At 39.2% G+C, this 24,520-nt stretch overlaps 1 protein-coding gene across 1 annotated transcript in view; it reads left to right on the top strand.

Annotated features, from left to right (window-relative positions):
* Window positions 1–24,520, top strand: part of LOC124789120 (probable flavin-containing monoamine oxidase A) — a 267,938-nt gene that overhangs the window by 220,315 nt on the left and 23,103 nt on the right. Inside the window, exons 7-8 of the mRNA XM_047256409.1 lie at window positions 845–1,012; window positions 13,176–13,360. Of these exons, the coding sequence (XP_047112365.1) occupies window positions 845–1,012; window positions 13,176–13,360 (353 nt within the window). The remainder of the gene's footprint in view (window positions 1–844; window positions 1,013–13,175; window positions 13,361–24,520) is intronic.

The following is a 24,520-nucleotide window of genomic DNA, read 5'->3' as shown; positions in this document are numbered from 1 at the left end:
CTTTTCTTAACTGTAACTACTCTTTGCTTCACTCTGTTTTAGTTTTCTACACTTTCATTGTCTTTCCAGTCTATTTTTCACTGTCCCCTCCCACCTCTGTTACATACAATGTGCTTAGCTTCTCACTCTTATTAACTCATGCATTATGTTTTAGTAGTAATCTCTGTCTTGCATACCACCCTGTCTTCCGCCTTTAAGCTCTCAGGTTTTCAAATCTTGTCTGATACAGTCCCCAAAAATTAGTCTTTCCTTCTCATCCATACGGTAAGTCTCCCCTGACTCACGGTTCTGGGTGATTTTCCCAAATCTGCCCCTTTTCCTAGACCTCTCCAGTCATTTTCCTTCACCCTTCTTCCTTCCCCGTCAACCCTTATGCCTGAAGAATGAGCCACTGGCTCTGAAAGCTTGCCACTCACAACAATCTTTATATGTGTGTTTTGCTGCTGCTTGGTGAGTAGATTTTTTATCTATCCAATTAAAGAATTTTATATAGTTTTTTATGATTAATCACATTATCTGCTTGACTATTGTTTATTTTAATTTATTTATTTATTATTGATTTTATAGTGATATTATTCACATGCATAAGATGAATACTAAGCAATGGTTCTAGCTTATCAGTTTCACACCTAATTACATATGACAAAATTGCTTTATGAATATATACATGTTTATATCTGTGTTAAAAATGTCTTTTTTTTTTCCTTTTTGGCTGAAGACTATCACTTCTCCTACTGACCTTAATTCAGTGTGAATTAACCTTAATTCAGTGTGTATTATTGCATTAAAAGTAGAACTTTCTGTTTCAGAACTTAAAAATACTAATGATAATGATAACATGCAGGCTTTTTGGCGGGAGAAAGAATTGTCGGGTGAAGCAGTAAGTGATGGTGGATTAGATCCAGCAGAGTTTCCGATTAGCATGACGTATGACCTGACCACTCCTGGGGGTCATCCAGCAATTGGGGGCCACATAACTGGCAGCCAAATGGACTCCTTTATACTTAGGAGTGTGAGTTTTAAGAAGTACACAAGTCTTCCACTAGTTTTAAGAAGTATATATGTCTTCCACTAATTTAAAATTAACTACTGCAGCATATTTTGATCATTAGCAATGCCACAAAAAAGTAGTAACTGATAAAAAATGATGGTGCTAAATACTAGATGGTGAAAAAAAGCAATTATTGACTCTATAGAGTCTTGAATCTTCATAATTAACAGATCCTCTGCAGTGAACGAGAGATTAAATGCATTAGTTTGGGAGGAGGGGTAGATAAGGAAGTCATTTATTCAATCTTACACTGTATTCTAAGGATATCAAAGTTGTGGAATAAGTCACAAAATGCAATAGAAGAGAGAGATTATGCTCAAAAACTTCATTGATTTGCCCCTCTGTAAAAATAAAGATGAACACTCACTGCACAGGATACTGATTTTCCTTTTCCCAGATGTTGCTAACTGTCTTTCAGTTAGATGTCTGAAAAGCTGAAAAGAATTACCTAAAGAGAATACTGGATATGAAATTACAACTGAATTTCTGCCTGTGTTGATATTATCTGTAATCTTGCCAAGATCTTTCATTATTGCAGGGTTTATAAAATTTTGCTCAGAAAGTTGAAATATTATGGCATAATGGTGATCCTCTTCTATAGATTATTTTCACAAAGTCTCAGATCATGCCGTTCCAAACAAATAAAAGTAACCTACTGACTTCATAAATAGATATTAATGGACATGAACTAAACGAAAAACTTTGTGTATAATTTCTTGGTTGCTAGATTGACACCCCCCCCCCCCCCCCCACCCTTGAACTATGGACCTTGCCATTGGTGGGGAGGCTTGCATGCCTCAGCGATACAGATAGCCATACCGTGCGTGCAACCACAATGGAGGGGTATCTGTTGAGAGGCCAGACAAACATGTGGTTCCTGAAGAGGGGCAGCAGCCTTTTCAGTAGTTGCAGGGGCAACAGTCTGGCGTTCTACATTCTACGGATTGGAACCTGGAATATCAGATCCCTTAATCGGGCAGGTAGGTTAGAAAATTTAAAAAGGGAAATGGATAGGTTAAAGTTAGATATAGTGGGAATTAGTGAAGTTCGGTGGCAGGAGGAACAAGACTTTTGGTCAGGTGAATACAGGATTATAATTACAAAATCAAATGGGGGTAATGCAGGAGTAGGTTTAATAATGAGTAAAAAAATAGGAGTGCAGGTAAGCTACTACAAACAGCATAGTGAATGCATTATTGTGGCCCAAGATAGACACAAAGCCCACACCTACTACAGTAGTACAAGTTTATATGCCAACTAGCTCTGCAGATGACGAACAAATTAATGAAATGTATGATGAAATCAAAGAAATTATTCAGATAGAGAAGGAAGACGAAAATTTAATAGTCATAGGTGACTGGAATTCGGTAGTAGGAAAGGGGAGAGAAGGAAACGTAGTAGGTGAATATGGATTGGGGCTAAGAAATGAAAGAGGAAGCCGCTTGGTAGAATTTTGCACAGAACACAACTTTATCATAGCTAACACTTGGTTCAAGAATCATGAAAGAAGGCTGTATACATGGAAGAACCCTGGAGATACTGACAGGTTTCAGATAGATTACATAATGGTAAGACAGAGATTTAAGAACCAGGTTTTAAATTGTAAGACATTTCCAGGGGCAGATGTGGACTCTGACCACAATCTATTGGTTATTAACTGTAGATTAAAACTGAAGAAACTGCAAAAAAGTGGCAATTTAGGAGATGGGACCTGGATAAACTGACTAAAACAGAGTTTGTACAGAGTTTCAGGGAGAGCATAAGGGAACAATTGACAGAAATGGGGGAAAGAAATACAGAAGAAGAAGAATGGGTAGCTTTGAAGGATGAAGTAGTGAAGGCAGTAGAGGATCAAGTAGGAAAATAGCTGAGGGCTAGTAGAACTCCATGGGTAACAGAAGAAATATTGAATTTAATTGATGAAAGGAGAAAATATCAAAATGCAGTAAATGAAGCAGGCAAAAAGGAATACAAACGTCTCAAAAATGAGATCGACAGGAAGTGCAAAATGGCTAAGCAGGGATGGCTAAGGGACAAATGTAAGGATGTAGAGGCTTATCTCACTAGGGGTAAGATAGATACAGCCTACAGGAAAATTAAAGAGACCTTTGGAGAAAAGAGAACCACTTGTATGAATATCAAGAGCTCATATGGAAACCCAGTTCTAAGCAAAGAACGGAAAGCAGAAAGGTGGAAGGAGTATATAGAGGGTCTATACAAGGGCGATTTACTTGAGGACAATATTATGGAAATGGAAGAGGATGTAGATGAAGATGAAATGGGAGATATGATACTGCGTGAAGAGTTTGACAGAGCACTGAAAGACCTGAGTCACAACAAGGCCCCGGGAGCAGAACACATTCCATTAGAACTACTGACAGCCTTGGGAGAGCCAGTCCTGACAAAACTCTACCATCTGGTGAGCAAGATGTATGAAATGGGCAAAATACCCTCAGACTTCAAGAAGAATATAATAATTCCAATCCCAAAGAAAGCAGGTGTTGACAGATGCAAAAATTACTGAACAATCAGTTTAATAAGCCACAGCTGCAAAATACTAATGCAAATTCTTTACGGACAAATGGAAAAACTAGTGAAGCCGACCTCAGGGAAGATCAGTTTGGATTCTGTAGAAATACTGGAACACGTGAGGCAATACTGACCCTACAACTTATATTAGAAGCTAGATTAAGGAAAGGCAAACCTACGTTTCTAGCATTTGTAGACTTAGAGAAAGCTTTTGGCAGTGTTGACTGGAATACTCTCTTTCAAATTCTAAAGGTGGCAGGGATAAAATACATGGAGAGAAAGCCTATTAACAATTTGTTCAGAAACCAGATGGCAGTTATAAGAGTCAAGGGGCATGAAAGGGAAGCAGTGGTTGGGAAGGGAGTGAGACAGGGTTGTAGCCTCTCCCCGATGTTATTCAATCTGTATATTGAACAAGCAGTGAAGGAAACGAAAGAAAAATTTGGAGTAGGTATTAAAATCCATGGAGAGGAAATTAAAACTTTGAGGTTCACCAATGACATTGTAGTAAATGAGTTTTGCTATTTGGGGAGCAAAATAACTGATGATGGTCAAAGTAGAGAGGATATAAAATGTAGACCGGCAATGGCAAGGAAAGCGTTTTTGAAGAAGAGAAATTTGCTAACATCAAGTATAGATTTCAGTATCAGGAAATCATTTCTGAAAGTATTTGTATGGAGTGCAGCCATGTAAGGAAGTGAAAAGTGGACGATAAATAGTTTAGACAAAAAGAGAATAGAAGCTTTCGAAATATGGTGCTACAGAAGAATGCTGAAGATTAGATGAGTAGATCACATAACTAATGAGGAGGAAATATTGCCAGCAAAGTCGACCCATCATAAAGGCAAAGAGTGGACACAATCCATATTAATGTTCACTGATAGGTGTCAGATAGTGAAATGAAGTAAAATGGACCAATAACACTGACAATGGTGATAGAAAAGCAGTTGTGAGAAACTAATTCTGTAGGCTGTATTTGAAGGTAGCTAACATTAATGTTGTAATCTATTTGTATTTGCATAGACCACAAATGAACATTACCAAAAAATAAGAATGAAGTCACTAATTAGAGAGAAAAACTAACTGCTGCTTCTTAGATTATAATAAGCTGTTGATCAACTGCTGCTTCTTAGATTATACTAAGCTGTTGAGCAAATGCTGTTTGCGTAATATATCCATGACCACTTATGTAATGGTCAAATAATAATAGCCATCTGCATTCTCTAAGAATATAGCCCTGTTTAAGACAAATGTTGTTACTCAATAGGAGTTGTCAGTCTTTCAGATTAGGTCATCCTATCATTTGTGGAGTGGCTCTCACAACATAATCTTCTTTTGAATTTGCAGAGCTACCCCATTTCTTTTCTTATGTCTAACTTGTTAAAGATATTTTCACTGCATTACAGAATCCTACTAACATGACTGGAAGGATATTATCTTATGTCGCATATTGTGGTAATGTGAATCAAGGTTCATCGAAACTGACTTTAATGTCCAACCACAAATTCATAGATGGAATGCTCAATTTTTATTTATTTTTTGCATGTGATCATCAAACAGAAGTCTGTCTCAATAACTGAGTGGTAAGTGCAGCTGAATGCTTTGCAAAGGGGCCCAGGTTCGATTCCTGACTGGGTTGGAGATTTTCTCCACTCAGGGACTGGGTATTGTGTTGTCTTCATCATCATCATATCATCCCCATTGACACACAAGTTGCCGAAGTGGTGTCATCGGAAAAGACTTACACCAGGCGACTGGTCTACCCGATGGGAGGCCCCAGGCACACAACATTTCATTTCATCAAACAGAAGGCTTTTGGTAAATGATGTTGTTGTAAGTAAAAGTCTAAGAATGATTACACTTTCAATAAACACAGAGTTATAAAATAGTTGCTGCATTCTATACACAATACACATAATAAAATGAGGTGTAGAAAGTATCAGATGTTGTGAGAGCTGGTAGTACTCATTGAAACAAGAAAAACAAATCAAATAAACATGGGTCTAGGAAAACATATGTTCTGAAATGTGAACACTTGTACATAGGAGTATTTCAATATGATGTCCATTCATAACATTTGTTCATAGGAATTTGATGTCCACCCACGCCAGTGCAACCTTCCATTTTTTGGCATAAGGAACCACATACATTTTAAAGTTGGTCCTGTTATTGTCGTACATGCTGGCATGCACTGAAGTCACATTCCTGTAAGTGTGTGCACATAGTTGACTGGAGTGGTCATAGACCAAGTCCTTGAAGAGTCCCCATAATCAGAGAGTTTAGGGATTGTAGTCTGGGGAATGTGGAGGCAAGGTGTGGAGCTTCACCCAAATAATCCAGTGGTCCTGAAAGGTCAGCATCAGATGTTTATGCACATTGCTGCAAAGCTGTGCTTGTGCATAATCAAGAATAAACAACTACTTTAGTCTTTACTGCCAAGGCAGCACATCTTCCAGCAAAGTAAAAAAGATGTTAATGAGGAAGTCTTGATTTTTATTCCCATTGAATCTCTGTTATAGCATGTATGAATCTATTAATCTAAATCTGCTTGTACACAGACTGACAGAAATGCTTCTGAAGTCCTCTCTTTCCAGCTGCATGGTGATTTTTATCAGCCCACATATGCTAATTATTAAAATTCACAGTACTGCATCTTATCAATGCCATTTCATCAGCAAATAAGATGTAAACAGTTGATTTGCACCACACTTCTGCAAGAGTCGTAGGCAGAAATGCTAACTGTCATTGTGGTGTTATGGGTTTTAGGCCCTGGACATGGTGAAAATGGTGTGGATACATTAATTGTTCATGAAGTCCATCCCAGACAAGATGATGAATCATGCCTTCCAGTGCTGCCCATTGTTGCCCACTGGGTCCAGGATTTTTGTCCACTAAATGTGGCACATGCTGCTCCATGTCCAAGTAGTGTAATTTTATCTTTCTGGTCTCTTGAAGAGCAGTACTTAGGGTCCTGAAGTATATCTTTAGATTCTTCTCTTTAATGCTGATCATGAAACCTTATAAGTAGGTTTTTGTGTGACAATTAGCGTCTACCTCCAAATGTTTGCCAATTCAGATTTTTCAGGATTTCTGTAACTCTCTCCCATGATTCAGACAGACCTGTGAACATTAATGCTTCTCTTCTTTGTATACATTCAAAATCTCCTGCATTCCTATTTGGTATGAATCCCAAATACTTGAGCAACATTCTAAGGCATGATGCACAAGTGTTTTTGAAGCACTCTCCTATGTGGACTAATGCATTTTCCCAGTATCCTGCCAGCGAATCGGAGTATGGCACCTGCTTTGCTGTGACTGAGCCTATGTGATTATTCCATTTCATATGCCCACAAATGGGTTATCCAGGTATTTGAATGACTTGACTGATTCCAGTTGTGACTACTACTTTGCTTTTTTTTTTTTTTTTTTTAAAAGTGCACAATTTGACATTTTGTGGATTGAAAGCAAGTTGCCATTCTCTGCACCACTTTGAAATCTTATCAAGAACTGATTAGATATACATGCAGATTTTTTTTCAGATAATACTTCAGTACAGATAACTGTATCACCTATTAATAATGTGCTTCCAGGTGTTCTACCAAGTTGTCATTTCCATTTTCTGCACAATATTTCGACAACCAACCCTGCTGTCATTTTAAGGTACCATGAGAATTGCTGTTTTATATAAAATCTTTGCCTGGACTCCAACCAGACTGGGAACTATTCTTGGTCTCAGACTGCCATTTATAGCCGAGTTTAATTCCAGGTGTCCATTATGCCCTTTGATGGTCTTTTATTTTTCAGAGCTTGCACTGAATTTCTGTGAAATGCCAATTCTCTCAGCATTTTCCACCTCTGACAGATGTGATGGTCAGTGAAATGGTAATAAATTGAGCGCCAGACCCAAGCAGCGAGGGACCTGGAATAGTTGCAATCCAAATCAAGAGTGCCTGAGAAACAGGATGAGACTGAGACAGGGAAAGAGAAGCCAAAAATCAATCGCTGGCCATTGCATCCACCACAGCTGACAAATGCCGAAAGAATTTGCATTTCATAGAATGTCAGTGCAGGCTCTGAAAAACAAAAGAGCATCAAAGGACATAGAGAGCATTGGGAATCAAACACAGCTATCAATGGCTTTGTGAGACCAGTAATAGTTCACAGTCTGGTTGGAGTCCAGACTGAGAACACACAACAACAAAACTTGCAACACCTGAAAAAGACAGCTGGGTCAGTTGTCAAAACATTGTGCAGAAAATAGAAACGATAACTGCATCCATGCTACCAACAAATCCTCAATACCCATTGGTATGGTACCAAGTCAAAAGGTTTTCGAAAGTCAAGAAATAATATGTCTACCTGATTCCTTTGACCTTTGGCTTTCTTGATCTCATGTGAGAAAAATGGGAGTTCGTCTTGCAGAACCATTGTTTACAACATACTTGCCATCTGGCATGGGACAGGTCATTCTGTTTGAGATATTTCATTATGTTACAGCTCAGAATATGTTCTAGTACTCTACAAAAAGTGGATGTCAATGAGAGTGAACAACAGTTTTGTGGGTCATTTCTGCTGCCCTACTTTTAGATGGGTGTGACCCATGCCGTCTTCCAATAGGCACAGTTTTTTCTTTAAGAGATGTACAGTACATTATGTTTAAAATGAAGGCTAAGTTTGAGACAATCTGCTGGGTGGCAAAACCATGAAAATTTTTTTATGCTTGAACTGTCTTCCTTTTAAATATATTCATTATTACTATTATACTGTTCCATACACTGGAAATAATTAGCCACAGGATTAAATAACCATGTACATTTATTGCATGAACTGATATAAGCAAAATGTAGGTAGAAATAAAGTTGTTTTCTTTCATTATTTCATGTAGGGTGTCAGTGAGAAAAGGAAAGATTGCAGTTTCTAGCTGTAATACTTTACTTATCACATTAAGTGTTTATTGTAAGATTATTTCTGTTAATGAGTAGATTATGGCACCATTTTAAATTTTTAAATTCTGTCAGTAGTAGTATAAAATATTATGGAGGCAACCTAGAACTCAGACCAGGTGTTCATTTCAGCCATTCATTAATACAGGTGGTTTTTCTACATCTTCATCTACATCCCTACGCCGCAAGCCACATGACGGTGTGTGGCGGAGGGTACCTTGAGTACCTCTATCGGTTCTCCCTTCTATTCCAGTCTCATATTGTTTGTGGAAAGAAGGATTGTCAGTATGCCTCTGTGTGGGCTCTAATCTCTCTGATTTTATCCTCGTGGTCTCTTCGCAAGATATACATAGGAGGGAGCAATATACTGCTTGACTCCTCGGTGAAGGTATGTTCTCGAAACTTCAACAAAAGCCCGTACCGAGCTACTGAGCGTCTCTCCTGCAGAGTCGTCCACTGGAGTTTATCTATCATCTCCGTAACGCTTTCACGATTACCAAATGATCCTGTAATGAAGCGCGCTGCTCTCCGTTGGATCTTCTCTATCTCTTCTATCAACCCTATCTGGCACGGATCCCACACTGCTGAGCAGTATTCAAGCAGTGGGCGAACATGCCTACTTCCTTTGTTTTTGGATTGCGTTTCCTTAGGATTCTTCCAATGAATCTCAATCTGGCATCTGCTTTACCGACGATCAACTTTATATGATCATTCCATTTTAAATCACTCCTAATGCGTACTCCCAGATAATTTATGGAATTAACTGCTTCCAGTTGCTGACCTGCTATATTGTATTTAAATGATAAGGGATCTTTCTTTCTATGTATTCGCAGCACATTACACTCGTCTACATTGAGATTCAATTGCCGTTCCCTGCACCATGTGTCAGTTCACTGCAGATCCTCCTGCATTTCAGTACAATTTTCCATTGTTACAACCTCTCGATGTACCACAGCATCATCCGCAAAAAGCCTCAGTGAACTTCCGATGTCATCCACAAGGTCGTTTATGTATATTGTGAATAGCAATGGTCCTACGACACTCCCCTGCGGCACAACTGAAATCACTCTTACTTCAGAAGACTTCTCTCCATTGAGAATGACATGCTGCGTTCTGTTATCTAGGAACTCTTCAATCCAATCACACAATTGGTCTGATAGTCCATTTGCTCTTACTTTGTTCATTAAATGACTGTGGGGAACTGTATCGAATGCCTTGCGGAAGTCAAGAAACATGGCATCTACCTGGGAACCCATATCTATGGCCCTCTGAGTCTCGTGGACGAATAGCGCAAGCTGGGTTTCACACAATCGTCGTTTTCAAAACCCATGCTGATTCCTACAGAGTAGATTTCTAGTCTCCAGAAAAGTCATTATACTTGAACATAATACGTGTTCCAAAATTCTACAACTGATCGACATTAGAGATATAGGTCTATAGTTCTACAGATCTGTTCGACGTCCCTTCTTGAAAATGGGGATGACCTGTGCCCTTTTCCAATCCTTTGGAAAGCTACGCTCTTCTAGAGACCTACGGTACACCACTGCAAGAAGGGGGGCAAGTTCCTTCGCGTACTCTGTGTAAAATCGTACTGGTATCCCATCAGCTCCAGCGGCCTTTCCTCTTTTGAGCGATTTTAATTGTTTCTCTATCCCTCTGTGGTCTATTTCGATATCTACCATTTTGTCATCTGTGCAACAATCTAGAGAAGGAACTACAGTGCATTCTTCCTCTGTGAAACAGCTTTGGAAAAAGACATTTAGTATTTCGGCCTTTAGTCTGTCATCCTCTATTTCAGTACCATTTTGGTCACAGAGTGTCTGGACATTTTGTTTTGATCCACCTACCGCTTTAACATAAGATCAAAATTTCTTAGGATTTTCTGCCAATTCAGTACATAGAACTTTACTTTCGAATTCATTGAATGCCTCTTCTCGCATAGCCCTCTTCACACTACATTTTGCTTCGCGTAATTTTTGTTTGTCTGCAAGGCTTTGGCTATGTTTATGTTTGCTGTGAAGTTCCCTTTGCTTCCGCAGCAGTTTTCTAACTCGGTTGTTGTACCACGGTGGCTCTTTTCCATCTCTTACGATCTTGCTTCGCACATCTAATGCATATTGTACAATGGTTTTGAACTTTGTCCACTGATCCTCAACACTATCTGTACTTGAGACAAAACTTTTGTGTTGAGCCGTCAGGTACTCTGAAATCTGCTTTTTGTCACTTTTGCTAAACAGAAAAATCTTCCTACCTTTTTTAATATTTCTATTTATGGTTGAAATCATTGATGCAGTAACTGCTTTATGATCGCTGATTCCCTGTTCTGTGTTAACTGTTTCAAATAGTTTGGGTCTGTTTGTCACCAGAAGGTCTAATATGTTATCGCCACAAGTCGGTTCTCTGTTTAACTGCTCAAGGTAGTTTTAAGACAAAGCACTTAAAAAAATTTCACTGGATTCTTTGTCCCTGCCACCCGTTATGAACATTTGAGTATCCCAGTCTATATCCAGCAAATTAAAATCTCCATCCCGAATTATAACATGGTGGAGAAATATACTAAAAATATTTTCCAAATTATCCTTCACGTGCTCAGCCACAACAGCTGCTGAGCCAGGGGACCTACAGAGACATCCAATTACCATGTCTGAGCCTGCTTTAACCGTGACATTCACCCAAATTATTTCACATTTCGGATCTCCGTCAATTTCCTTCGATACTATTGCACTTCTTATTGCTATAAACATGCCTCCCCCTTTTGTACTTCTTATTGCAATAAACACACCTCCCCCTTCACTGTCCAGCCTGTCTCTGTGGTATACATTCCAATCTGAGTTTAGAATTTCATTACTGTTTACATCTGGTTTCAGCCAACTTTCTGTCCCCAGTACTATGTGGGCATTGTGACAGTGTATTAATGAGAGCAGTTCTGGGAACTTTCTATAGATGCTCCTGCAGTTTACTGTTAGCACATTAATATTGTTATTCCCTGTTGCATTTTGCCTACTCCTACCTTGCCACATCTCAGGAGGCATCTTGTTGGGCCTAGAGAGGGAATTCTCTAACCTAAAAAACCCACATTTGCACTTCACACATACTCTGCTACCCTTTTAGCCGCTTCTTGCATGTAGTGCACACCTGACCTATTCTGGGGGACCCTACATTTCTCCACCTGATAGCGGAGGTCGAGGAATTTGCACCCCAGATCTCCGCAGAATCATCTGAGTCTCTGGTTTAAGCCTTCCACTTGGCTCGAAACCAGAGGACCACGATTGTTTCTGGGAACGATACTACAAATAGTTAGCTCAGATTCCACCCCGCAAGCGAGGCTTTCTGCCTTCACCAACTCTACTAACCGCCTGTATGAACTGAGGATGACCTCTGAACCCAGACGGCAGGAGTCATTGGTGCCGACATGAGCAACAATTTGCAGTCTGGTGCACCCAGTGCTCTCTATCGCCACCGGCAGGGCCTCCTCGACATCTCGGATGAGATCCCCCATCTAGCAGACAGAGTGAACACTGGCCTTGTTCCCTGACTTTTCCGCTATATTCCTAAGGGGCTCCATCACCCGCCTAACGTTGGAGCTCCCAATCACTAATAAACCCCTCCCCCCATGTGCCTGCTCGGACCTTGCTGAAGGAGCAGCCACATGTTCACTCACAGGCAGAGTGGGCGATGCGACACGGCCAGCCTCCACATTGACCCTCCGCCTCATGCGCCGCAAATGCTGCTGGTTCTGCCACTCCCCTTGGGGAGAGGATGGCCCAACCGCACCCGGTACCCACGAAGATGTCTCGACAGCAGGGACAGTGGGTGAAGCATGTAACACCTGGGGTGTACCATTCGATGCACCAGACTCCCCAATGACGCTACTTATTGCAGATAAAGAAAAAAACAAATTCAGCTGAAATGTGATTTGCACAACCACAAGACAAGACACAAAAATAATGTTCATGTACACTTTTCCTCCTCCTCCATGTTTCAGAGTTAAGTTGTATATTCTAGTATTCAGTCAGTTCCCTTATAACGTGAAGCTTGATACTTAAAATCAAGACCAAATTAAAAGAAAACTAAAGAGACATTCCAAATGAGCCAGTTCTTCTTATTATCTGTATTCAAGAATTGTCACTTCCTGTGTTAGGTAAATAGCAAATAGCTGTGTTCACTGTAAAGCAGTGCAACAAGTAGCAGTGAAGTGTAACTAGGCCTGTGGTATTACACATATAGACTTTTCTTTGAAAAATACCTACACAATCAAGTAAATATTAAGCTACTAATAGGAGATAAACAGTGTCTATACATTGTAATTGAAAAAGCAGCATAATTTATCATAGTAGTAGCTTCCTCTCTGATTTATTAGGTTATATTTATGTGCCAGAAGTATGAACAGCTTTAATAATTATAGTGACAGCTTACTGCTGGAGCAGTATCTTTTGTGAAAATTGACTTCTTCCACATACTTGAAGGTAGGGTTCTTCTTGATGAAATCTATCAAACATGATGAATGAATGAGAGGAAAAACAAAAAAATGGCTGAGTGAGGAAAATTAGAGAGCTTTTTCAATCCTTAACTGTGCATGTTGTCAGAACTAAATTATATGTAACACTGTCTTAATACCACAGATTAATGTTTTATGAAAATTTTCTTTATAGGCTGAAAAACGAAAGCAGTTGGTATTACATCATCTTTTGAAACTGTTTGGAGAGGAAGCTTTAAGACCTATCGATTATGTAGAAAAAAACTGGTGTGAAGAATTATACATTGGTGGATGCCCAATTCAATACCTAACTCCTGGTGTTATGTCATGCAAACATTTCATGAGGCAACCCTTTATAAGGTATTATTTAATGGTATTTATCTAAATATCTGGAAGCTACATTTCAATTTGTGATTTACAGCAGGTACATGACATAAGTAAGTCACTCTAATAGAAGTTCTGGAGTTTTAGCTTAGCTGATAGGCACTTGCAAAAGTTGATAGCAAATCTGCATTAATCAAGTGACTTCCTTGGAAATTGGATAGAAAGTCAAAGGAAAAAAAATTTAGTATTGTAATGGGTTGAAAAAAACAAGTAACTGCAAGACTGACTGCTGATTCTTCATCTGCCATATGGCGTCATTTGAATGCAGTATGTAGGAAAACAGAATGAGCGATAAGTTGGAGTGCACTCCATTCCGATCCTCCCTCTGAGGAACAATCACTGATAGCAAGGGAATTTGACCTGATTCCTCTGTACTGCAGGCAGTGTGTTGGTTATTCCACTGTGGAAGCAGTGTAAAGTTTAATTTACTCAAACCATGGAAACTCCAGGTTGGAATATTAACACTATTAGAAAAAGGACAGATTGCTACTTACCTTAAAGATGACCCATTGAGTTGCAGACAGGCACAACGAAAAGACTGTTACTCATTATAGCTATTGGGCAAACCCTTTTCCAGCAAAGAGAACACTCATATTCACACAAGCAAGCACACCTCATGTTCACATGACTGCTACCAGTGACAGCCCCAACCAGAATTTACTCACAAATCTATAGCAATAGAGAAAGAAGTATTGCAGATGAAGAGAAATTATGGAAGCAACATATTACAGCAGACTATTGTTATGTATGCCTTTATTTCCTCATTTACATGTGCTGTCCTACACTCTTTGTTTATATTGTTTCCGTCTCCTTTCCTATTTCTTACAGTATCTGATGGTAAAATGCTCTGCATTTTCCTAAGTCTATATTTTTTCACTGGCTTTCTTAATTATTTTTTAGTAACAATCCTCAAAATGGATGGAATGATTGGTAGAATTTGAGATATTTTTTCTTCCTCTCTTGTTTTGCCATCTGCCTACTTAAAATTCATTTTTTCATTTTTAAATTAATTACCATTAACATAGTTGAGTATAATTGCATTTTCATAAAAGAGAAAAGTTGGCCCTTAGCCTTAGAGAATGTAACACCAGATCTAATTTTGTGCTTAATTTTAGGTATGGAATTGATCTTCTAATTTATTTCAACTATTCCTAGTTAGTATCTTTCATTATAGGGTGAAATCAGTAATTTTTTTCATAACTTAAATCCTATTGTTGATGTATAAACAAATATAAATTCTGTACTAATTATAAACATTCGTAAGATGAAATACTAGTGATCTTAAAGTATCTATATGGCTCTATTCAAAAACATGTTAGCATAACCAGCCCTGAATTAATTCCAAAGTAATGAACAGTTTTGTCAAAAGTACTGTTTTCATGATGATATTTGTTAATTTCATATTTAAACAAATAATTTGGCCTAACTCTTGCAGTAGAAGAAATTGTTAAAAAGAATCCATTTTTCGATGTATTCACTTAATTTAATGAGTTAAGTTTTAATTGTAATTTCTGTAAATTTAACTTCAAACAATGTGTAGTTTCAGTACTTATTATTGTGATGATGTATAAGGGCCTCATTTTTGTTCACGAGACAGTCAGTTCACGGATGAGCTTCAGACGAGAAACCTGTGTTGGTTAGAGCAACAACAATGCTTCAACTTAACTGTGGAATAAGTGTTAAATAATGAGGCCATGTGTAAAGCCAATGACAGTGTCTGCTGCATACGTACTTTGCTATTCTTCAAGAACTGTGAACTTTGTGGTTAGGTTTTTACTGCTCGTATGTTCAAGAGTAAACTATTGTAGCAGTATGTGGAGGTTTGCCTGCAAACTATTAGTGAGGCTTATGAAAAGTTAAACAATAGTGCACTGGCAATATAACTGTGTATTATTAGGGAGTTGTGAAAAGTGAAATTAAAGTTATTTTTTCACAAGGTAGTTTAAAAGAGAATGTTAAACCATTTTCCGAAAATAAACTATCAATAACAGATTCAGTATGGATTCTCTACAGAAAAACAATACATGCTATAACAAATGCATTTTGGCAGAAACAAACAAGAAAAAATATTTATAGACATCCAGATGAATAACAAACTGAGTTGGTAACAGAATGTGTGTAAGTCAATGAAAAACACTCACATCTGCCTGCTTTGCACCTAGAAAACACTCTCCCCCCACCCTGCCCCGCCCCCTCTCTCTCTCTCTCTCTCTCTCTCTCTCTCTCTCTCTCTCTCTCTCGTGTTAATCTGGAGAGGGGTTGCCAGCACCAGTGTTGTGCAACTCCATAATATACCACAGCAATGCAGTTAAGCTAAAAAAGTAATTGTCCTACAGAATCAGGCAATAAAAAATATTGTTTAGAAGTCTCAACAGGAACCTAGTTCTTACATATGCATGTAAATATGTGCGCTCTCTAATGTAATTTGTGATTAATAAGAAGAGTGAACCTTGGATTGGCTGGAGATTCACAACCCTTTCTACAGTAGGGTTCAGAAACGGAGACATATACTCCCTCTACAAATTTTGGTAGGTACATGCCTCATGTAAATCTCAGTCACGCATTGTGGTGTTTCCAACATGTGCAGAGGCACAGGACATTCAAAAGCTTATTTTATATATGAAGGACACATGCACATCACAGTATTCAGTACCTTATTGTGCCTTTCATGTGCGAGGTAACTAATATACATACTGACAATATACAAAGGCTAGATTGCTACTCACCACATAGAGGAGGCATTGAGACGCACACAGGCACAATTGAAAGACTGCTAAACTTTTAGCTTTTGGACAAAAAAGTCCTCCTGCAGAAACAGGAAACACAACACTCAAGCGTGACACACACACACACACACACACACACACACACACACACACACACACACACACACAAAAAAAGCCTGACTCACATAGACATGGCAATTTTCTATTGTAGCTGAGGCCCAGACAGTAACCGTGTGTGTGTGTGTGTGTGTGTGTGTGTGTCACGCTTGAGTGAGTGTTGTGTTTCCTGTTTCTGCATAAGGACTTTTTTGTACAAAAGCTAAATGTTTAGCAGTCTCTCCATTGTGCCTGTCTGCGACTCAATGCCTTCTCTATGTGGTGAGTAGCAATTTATATTTTTCATATTGTTGTTATTCCATCTTGGACCTGCCATTTTTAATACACATGTTGAGCTTGGTGTATGATACCCTTCGTGAAGAGACAGAAAAATTGAAAGCCAGAAATGTGAAACTAAAATTGTTGTACTTGAAGATAGACAGCAGAATCCAAAATGACATTATGCTTTGGGGCATGGGAGGAGACAAAGACTGAAAAGACCATTATTATAAATGAATCTAGTCATTCATTTAAATTAAATTCAATGAAATGAAATGAATGGGTTGAGGAGAATGAAATCAATGATGACCCAAAGACATGAAATGATATCAGTGACAGCCAGTCAGAAATACAGGTTGTTTCAAAAAGAATGATCTTTCCACCATGTCATTAGAAGTGGGTTGCCGACCTGAACTCTTACCTTCATACCATCTTCCTGTCTCTTGAAATACGCTATACCAATAAGGAATGTTTTTGGGTACAGGCAGATCAGTGCCAAAACACTGACAAAAAGCACACTGGACCGAAATCCCTCACCACTCACTGTTCGCAAACTGCAGCACACCTTCTGATGAGTGAACGCCATCTTACATCTGACTGATTGAAAACTGAGAAGACGATTGTATGACATCTAACAGTGGTTTTCTGTACATCCAGGCCACACCCATTAAAACAACACACATTTCCTTGCCTTGCCATTGTGTGCCCAGGTGGCGCAGTGCTTGATGTGATTGCTTCGTAAGCAGGAGATTCCAGGTTTGAGTCCCAGTCAGGCATTCATTTTACAGTTGGGAGCTCCAACGTTAGGCATGTTATGGGGCCCCTTGGGGACATGGCTGCCAAGAAGGGAAAGAAAACCAATGTGCACTCCGTGTGCATACTGGGTGGAGTCATTCCAGATGTTGAACTGGTCCTCCCGGATGCCATGAAGAGCACAGGGTGCAGCCAACTACAGGTGGTTGCTCGCGTCGGTACCAATGATGTGTGTCACTTTGGATCAAAAGAGATTCTCTCCGATTTTGAGCGGCTAACAAAAGTGGTAAAGGCTGCCAGTCTTGCCTGCAAGATGAAAGCAGAGCTGACCATTTGCAGAACAGTCGACAGGTCCAATTGCGGACCTCTGGTACACAGCCAAGTGGAGGGTCTGAATCAGAGGCTCAGAGGGTTCTGCAACCGTGTAGGCTGCAGATTCCTCGACTTGCACCAAAGGGTGGTTTGGTTTTGGGTCCCGCTGAATAGATCAGGTGTCCACTCTATGCAGGAGCTGGCTACATGGGTAGCAGGGACTGTGTGGCGTGGACTGGGCAGTTTGTTAGGTTAGAGGGTCTCAGGAGAACAAGGGAAGGGCTTCAGTCACAAAGGGTGCACGCCGAACACAGGAAGAATGTAGATACAGGAACCATCGGTATAACAGTTGTAAATTGTCGTAGCTGTGTTGGGAAAGTACAAGAGCTCCAAGTGCTAATAGAAAACACTGATGCTCAAATCGTTATAGGCACTGAGAGCTGGCTAAAGCCGGAGATAAGTTCAGCCAAAATTTTTGCGAAGAACCTAATGGTGCTCCGAAAGGATAGGCTAAACATGGTTGGTGGTGGCGTGTTTGTTGCTGTTAGAAATAGTTTATCTTGTCAAGAAACTGAAGTAAATAGTTTCTGTGAGTTAGTACGGGGAAAGGTCATTGTTGGCAACTGGAATAAAATAATAATTGAATACTTTTACCAACCTCCCAATTCAGATGGTACAGTTGCTGAAAGGTTCAAAGAAAACTTGAGTTTGATTTCAAACACGTACCCAACTCATACAATTATAGTTGGTGGTGACTTTAATTTAGCCTCGATATGTTGGTGAAAATACATATTTAATTCTGGAGGTATGCATAAAACATCATCTGAAATTGTGCTAAATGTATTCTCTGAAAATTATTTCAAGCAGTTAGTTCATGAGCCCACACGAGTAGTAAATGGTTGTGAAAAAACACTTGACCTGTTAGCAACAAATAATCCGGAGTTAATAACGAGCATCAAAATGATACAGGGATTAGTGAACACAGGGTTGTCGTAGTGAGATTGAATACTGTAACCCCCAAATCCTCCAAAAATAAACGAAAAATATACCTATTCAAAAAAGCAGATAAAAATTCACTTGCTGCCTTCCTGAGAGACAATCTCCACTCCCTCCTAATTAATGATATAAGTGTAGACTAGATGTGGCTTTAACTCAGAGAAATAATATCAGCAGAAATTGAGAGATTTATACCAAATAAATTAACAAACAAAGGAGCTGATCCTCTCTGGTACACAAAATGGCTCAGAACACTGTTGCAGCAACAAAAAAACAAACATGCCAAATTTAAACAGATTCAAAATCCCCAAGATTGGTGATCTTTTACAGAAGCTCGAAATTTAGTGCAAACTTCAATGCAAGATGCTTATAACAGTTTCCATAATGAAACTTTGTCTCAAAAGCTAGCAGAAAATCGAAAGAGATTCTGGTTGTTTGTGAAGTATGTTAGCAGCAAGAAACAATCAATGCCTTCTCTGCGCGATAGGAATGGAGGTACTATTGAAGACAGTGCTGCCAAAGCAGAGTTACTAAACACAGCCCTCCAAAATGCCTTCACAAAAGAAGTAGTAAATATTCCAGAATCTGAATCAAGAACAACTGCCAACATGAGTAACGTAGAAGTAAATATCCTCGGCGTAATAAAGCAACCTAAATCACTCAATAAAAGCAAGTCCAGACAGTATACCAACTAAGTTCCTTTCAGAGTATGCTGATGCAGTAGCTCCATACTTGACAATCATATACAACCGTTCGCTCGACGAAAGATCCTTACCCAAAGACTGGAAAGTTGCACAAGTCACACCAATGTTCATGAAAGGTAGTAGGAGTAATCCACTTAATTACAGGCCAATATCATTAACATCAATATGCAGCAGATTCTGGAATATATATTGTGTTCAAACATTATGAATTACCTCAAAGAAAATGGTCTATTGACACACAGTCAGTATGGGTTTAGAAAACATCGTTCTTGTGAAACACAACTAGCTCTCTATTCGCATGAAGTGTTTAGTGCTATTGACAAGGGATTTCAGATCGGTTCTGTATTTCTGGATTTCCAGAAGGCTATTAACACTGTACCACACAAGTGGCTTATAGTGAAATTGCATGCTTATGGAAATCGTCTCAGTTATGTGACTGGATTTGTGACTTCCTGTCAGAGAGGTCACAGTTTGTAGTAACTGAAGAAAAGTCATTGAGTAAAGCAGAAGTGATTTCTGGCGTTCCCCAAGGTAGTGTTATAGGCCCTTTGCTGTTCCTTATCTATATAAATGATTTGGGAGACAATCTGAGCAGCCATCTTAGGTTGTTTGCAGAGGACACTGTCGTTTATCAACTAATAAAGTCATCAGAAGCTCAAAACAAACTGCAAAATGATTTAGAAAAGATATCTGAATGGTGCAAAAAGTGGCAGTTGACCCTAAATAATGAAAAGTGTGAAGTCATCCACAAGTGCTAAAAGGAATCCATTAAACTTTGGTTACACACTAAATCAGTCAAACATAAAGGCCGTAAATTCAACTAAATATCTAGGAATTATAATTACAAACAACTTAAATTGGAAGGAACACACAGAAAATGTTGTGGGGAGGGCTAACCAAAGACTGTGTTTTATTGGCAGGACACTTAGAAAATGTAACAGATCTACTAAGGAGACTGCCTACACTAAGCTTGTCCATTATCTTTTAGAATACTGCTGCACGGTGTGGGATCCTTACCAGATAGGACTGACAGAGTACATCGAAAAAGTTCAAAGAAGAGCACCACGTTTTGTATTATCACAAAATATGGGAGAAAGTGTCACTGAATTGATACACGATTTGGGCCAGACACCATTAAAAGAAAGGTGTTTTCTGTTGCGATGGAATCTTCTCACAAAATTCCAATCACCAACTTTCATCTCCAAACGTGAAAATATTTTGTTGACACCAACCTACATAGGGGAAAAAAACTGTGCAGTCCACCTTACAGAGCATGGTAGAGGGTACCCCATACCACCCCTAGTTGTTTCCTTTTCTGTTCCACTTGCAAACAGAATGAGGGGAAAAAGAATTTCTTTATGCTCTGTATGAACCCAATTTCTCTTATCTTATCTTTGTGGTCCTTAAGCACAATGTATGTTGAAGGCAACAGAATCGCTCTGCACTCACCTTCAAATGCTAGTTCTCTAAATGTTCTCAATAGTGTTCCTCCGAAAGAATGCCTTCCCTCTAGGGATTTCCATTAGAGTTCCCGAAGCATCTGTGTACCACATACATGTTGTTCGAGCCCGCCTCTGAATTTTTTCGATGTCTTCCTTTAATCCAGCCTGGTACGGCTCACAAACACTAAAGCAGTACTCAAGAATATGTCAGACTTCGACTTCTATATGCAGTGTCCGTCACGAATGAACAACAGTTTTCTAGAATTCTGCCAATAAACAGAAGTCAACCATTCATCTTTCCTACCACACTCCTTGCATTTTCATTCCATTTCATATTGCTTTGCAATGTTATGCCAAGATATTTAAACAGCATGACTGTGTCAAGCAGGCCAATACCAATGCTGTATCTGAATATTATGGGTTTGTTTTTCCTGCTCATCTACATTAATTTACATTTTTCCACATTCAGTGGGTAAAAGTACAAATATGCATGGTAGTCACTGAAAGTTGGTAATATGCAGCCTTACTGCTGAATTGAGACTGCGAGATCATGTGTACTTGCGTTTATAGAAATATATATAACACTAAAAACTGTATTGTGAATAACTAGGTTTAAGTAATAATATTTATATGTAAAAGGACATTAGGTTATGTTTGGATTGGTGTGGTAATTTATGTTGAAAATGTGCTGGGAGTGCCAAATGGCTGCTCATGACATCAGATCAGGCAGGGGCTCAGGTTCTGCAGAGCAGTGCGGTGTGCCGTGGAACTCCATCCATGGCGAAGTTCTGTGATCATGGGACACGGTAACTAGGGATACCTATAGATAACACAGAACTGAATTTGATGCAGAAGTGCAATGAGAGTCTGTTCACATTACTAGTTGTAAGAAGTTCTTGTTGACTGGAAGTTAAACTAATTTGTAATCGGTATACTAAACACTTGTTTGTGAACTCACCAGTGCCTGTTGCTACAGACTAGTAGTCATTTCACAGGAGAAGTCTGGTGGAAGGTGGGGTCTCTCTGAAATGAGTAAGAAATCACATCAAGGAGGAGAGAACCCTCACAAGTGTTAGCAGCCATTCATCACAACAACTGCAAATTTTGTCTAAGTCATCTCGTATCCTCCTACAGTTGCTCAACTTCAACACCTTACCATACACCATAGTATCATCAGCAAACAACTACTGATTGCTGCCTACCCTGTCCACCAAATCATTTATGTAAATATGGAATAATAGAGGTCCTATCACAGTTCCCTGGGGCACTCCTGATGATACCCTTCTCTCTGATGAACACTCGCTATCAAGGACGACCTACTGGTTTCCATTACTTAAGAAGTCTTCGAGCCACTCACACATCTGTCAGCCTATTCCATATCCTCGCACCTTCTTTAACAACTTGCAATCACATACCGTGTCAAATGCTTTCTGGAAGTCTAGAAATATGGAATCTGCCTGTCGCTCTTCATCAGTAGTTCACAGCATAGCACGTGAGAAAAGTGTACGCTGAGTTTCACAAGAACGATGCTTTCTAAAACCATGCTGATTTGTGGATATAAGAATCTCTCAAGAAAATTTATTATATTCAAACTGAGGAAATGTTCAAGGATTCTGCAGCAGTCTGATGTTACAGATATTATTGGTCCGTAATTTTGCAAGGCCACTCTCTTTCCCTTCTTATGCACAAGAGTCACCTGCACTTTTTCCATTCGCTTGGGACTTTGTGGTAGGTGAGAGATTCATGATAAATACAAGCTAAGTAAGATGCCTGTGCTGTAGAGTATTCTTTGAAAAACTGAACTGGGATTCCATCCGGATCTTGTGACTTATCTGTTTTCAATTCTTTCAGTTGTTTCTCTACACTAGGGATACTTATTACTATGTCATCCATATGGGAGTCTGTTCAGTTGTCAAACAACAGTATGTTTGTATGATTCTCCTGTGGGAATGATTTCTTGAATGTAAAATTTAAAACTTTGGCTTTCATTTTGCTGTCTTCAACTGCCACACGAAACTGGTCAACAAAACTTAGACCCACTTACTGATTTTACACAGGACCAGAATTTTCTCGGGTTCTCTGCCAGCTCTTTTGCTAAGATATGGTGGTTGTAGCAGCTGCACGATTGACACATACATCTTTTCACTTGCATGAATCTCTACTAACCTTTGCTTGTTGTCATTTGTGACTTCTCTTTTGAACCAAGAGTGCCACAGCCTCTGCTTCTTCAGCAGTTTTCAGATCCCATTATTAAACCATGGTGGGTCTTTTCTATCCTTAATCCATTTACTAAGAAGGTAATCCTACCAACCATGACTTACAATCTGCTTAAAATTTGCCCACATTTCCTCTATGCCCATCTTACTGGAACTAGGTGATGTCAGTTCACTTTCTAAGTGACATGCTTACAACTGCTGATCTGCTCTTTCTAGCAGAAACACTCTCCTAGTCTTCTTAACTGATTTATTAACTTTTGTAACCATAGTTGCTATAATGATATTACAATCACAAATCCTCATTTGTATACTGACATTGTCGATAAGGTCCAGCCTATTTGTAGCTACAAGATCTCAGACATTTCCATTGAGTGTGAAATGCTGAACTAGTTGCTCAAGATAGTTTTCAGAAAATGTATGCAAAAGTACTTCGCATGACTGCCTGTCTGTATCCCCACTGCAGTGAATCCATAAACATCCCACTCTATACTTGGTACGTTAAAGATGCCTCCAACTAGCAATGCATGATCTGGGTATTTAACCGCTACTGACCGTAGACCTTTGAATGTCACAGCAGAATTGGGTGGCCAGTAAAAACATCCAACAATTAACTTGATTTCACCTAGACCTGTTATATGCAAGCAGATAACTTAACTTTCAGACTCAACTTCAACCTCGGTAGGGCAAAGACCTCAATAGAAAAATTCATACCAAAAAATGACTTCTTTCAAGCAAAAATCTGTTCCAAACCAAGATCTGAACCTGGATTTGCTACTTCCACCTTACACCATTTGGCTGTATGAGTACCCTTCCACGTAGGACTGATGACATACACAGATCAGCATATCTGACCAGTGTTCAGTGATCAGTCCACATCATTCAGTCTTCTACATCAGTACTGTGCAAACCACAGTGGAGTGCATGGCAGAGGATACATCAAACTGTATTAGTTATTAGTGTTTCTACCCATTCCATTCAAATATGGCACATGGACAGAACGACTGCTGGAGTGCCTGTGTGTGTGCTGTAATCAATCTAATCTTGTCCTCATGATCCCTGCGTGAACAATTCATAGGAGGCTGTAGTAGGTGCCTAGAATCATCATTTACAGCTGGTTCTTGAAACTCTGTAAGTAGTCTTTATTGGGATAGTTTATGTCTATCTTCAAGAGTCTTTCAGTTCAGTTCCTTCATTATGTCTGTGACACTCTACCACAGATTCAACAAACCTGTAACCATTCGCACTGCCCTTCTCTGCGTATGTTCAATATCGCCTGTTAATCCTATTTGGTACAGATCCCACACATTTGCACAAAATTATAGATACGTTGCACTTGTGATTTGTAAGCAATCTCCTTTGTAGGCTGATTGCACTTCCCCAGTATTCTACCAATAAACTACATTTCCGAACATTTAAAGAAGTTGCCAATCTTGGCACCACCTATAAATCTTAAAAAGATCTGACTGACTGTTAATGCACCTTCTTTCAGACAGTAATGAACTGTAGATTACTGCATCATCTACAAAAATTCTGAGATAACTATTAACATTATCTGCAAAGTCATTAATACATAACATAAACAGCAAGGGTCCCCGCACACTTCCTGGGGCAC

Source organism: Schistocerca piceifrons, chromosome 3 (assembly GCF_021461385.2).
Source record: "Schistocerca piceifrons isolate TAMUIC-IGC-003096 chromosome 3, iqSchPice1.1, whole genome shotgun sequence".
NCBI classification, from domain to species: Eukaryota; Metazoa; Arthropoda; class Insecta; order Orthoptera; family Acrididae; genus Schistocerca; species Schistocerca piceifrons.
The sequence above is the reverse complement of the archived record's forward strand: the minus strand, read 5'-3'. Positions and strand labels throughout refer to the sequence as shown.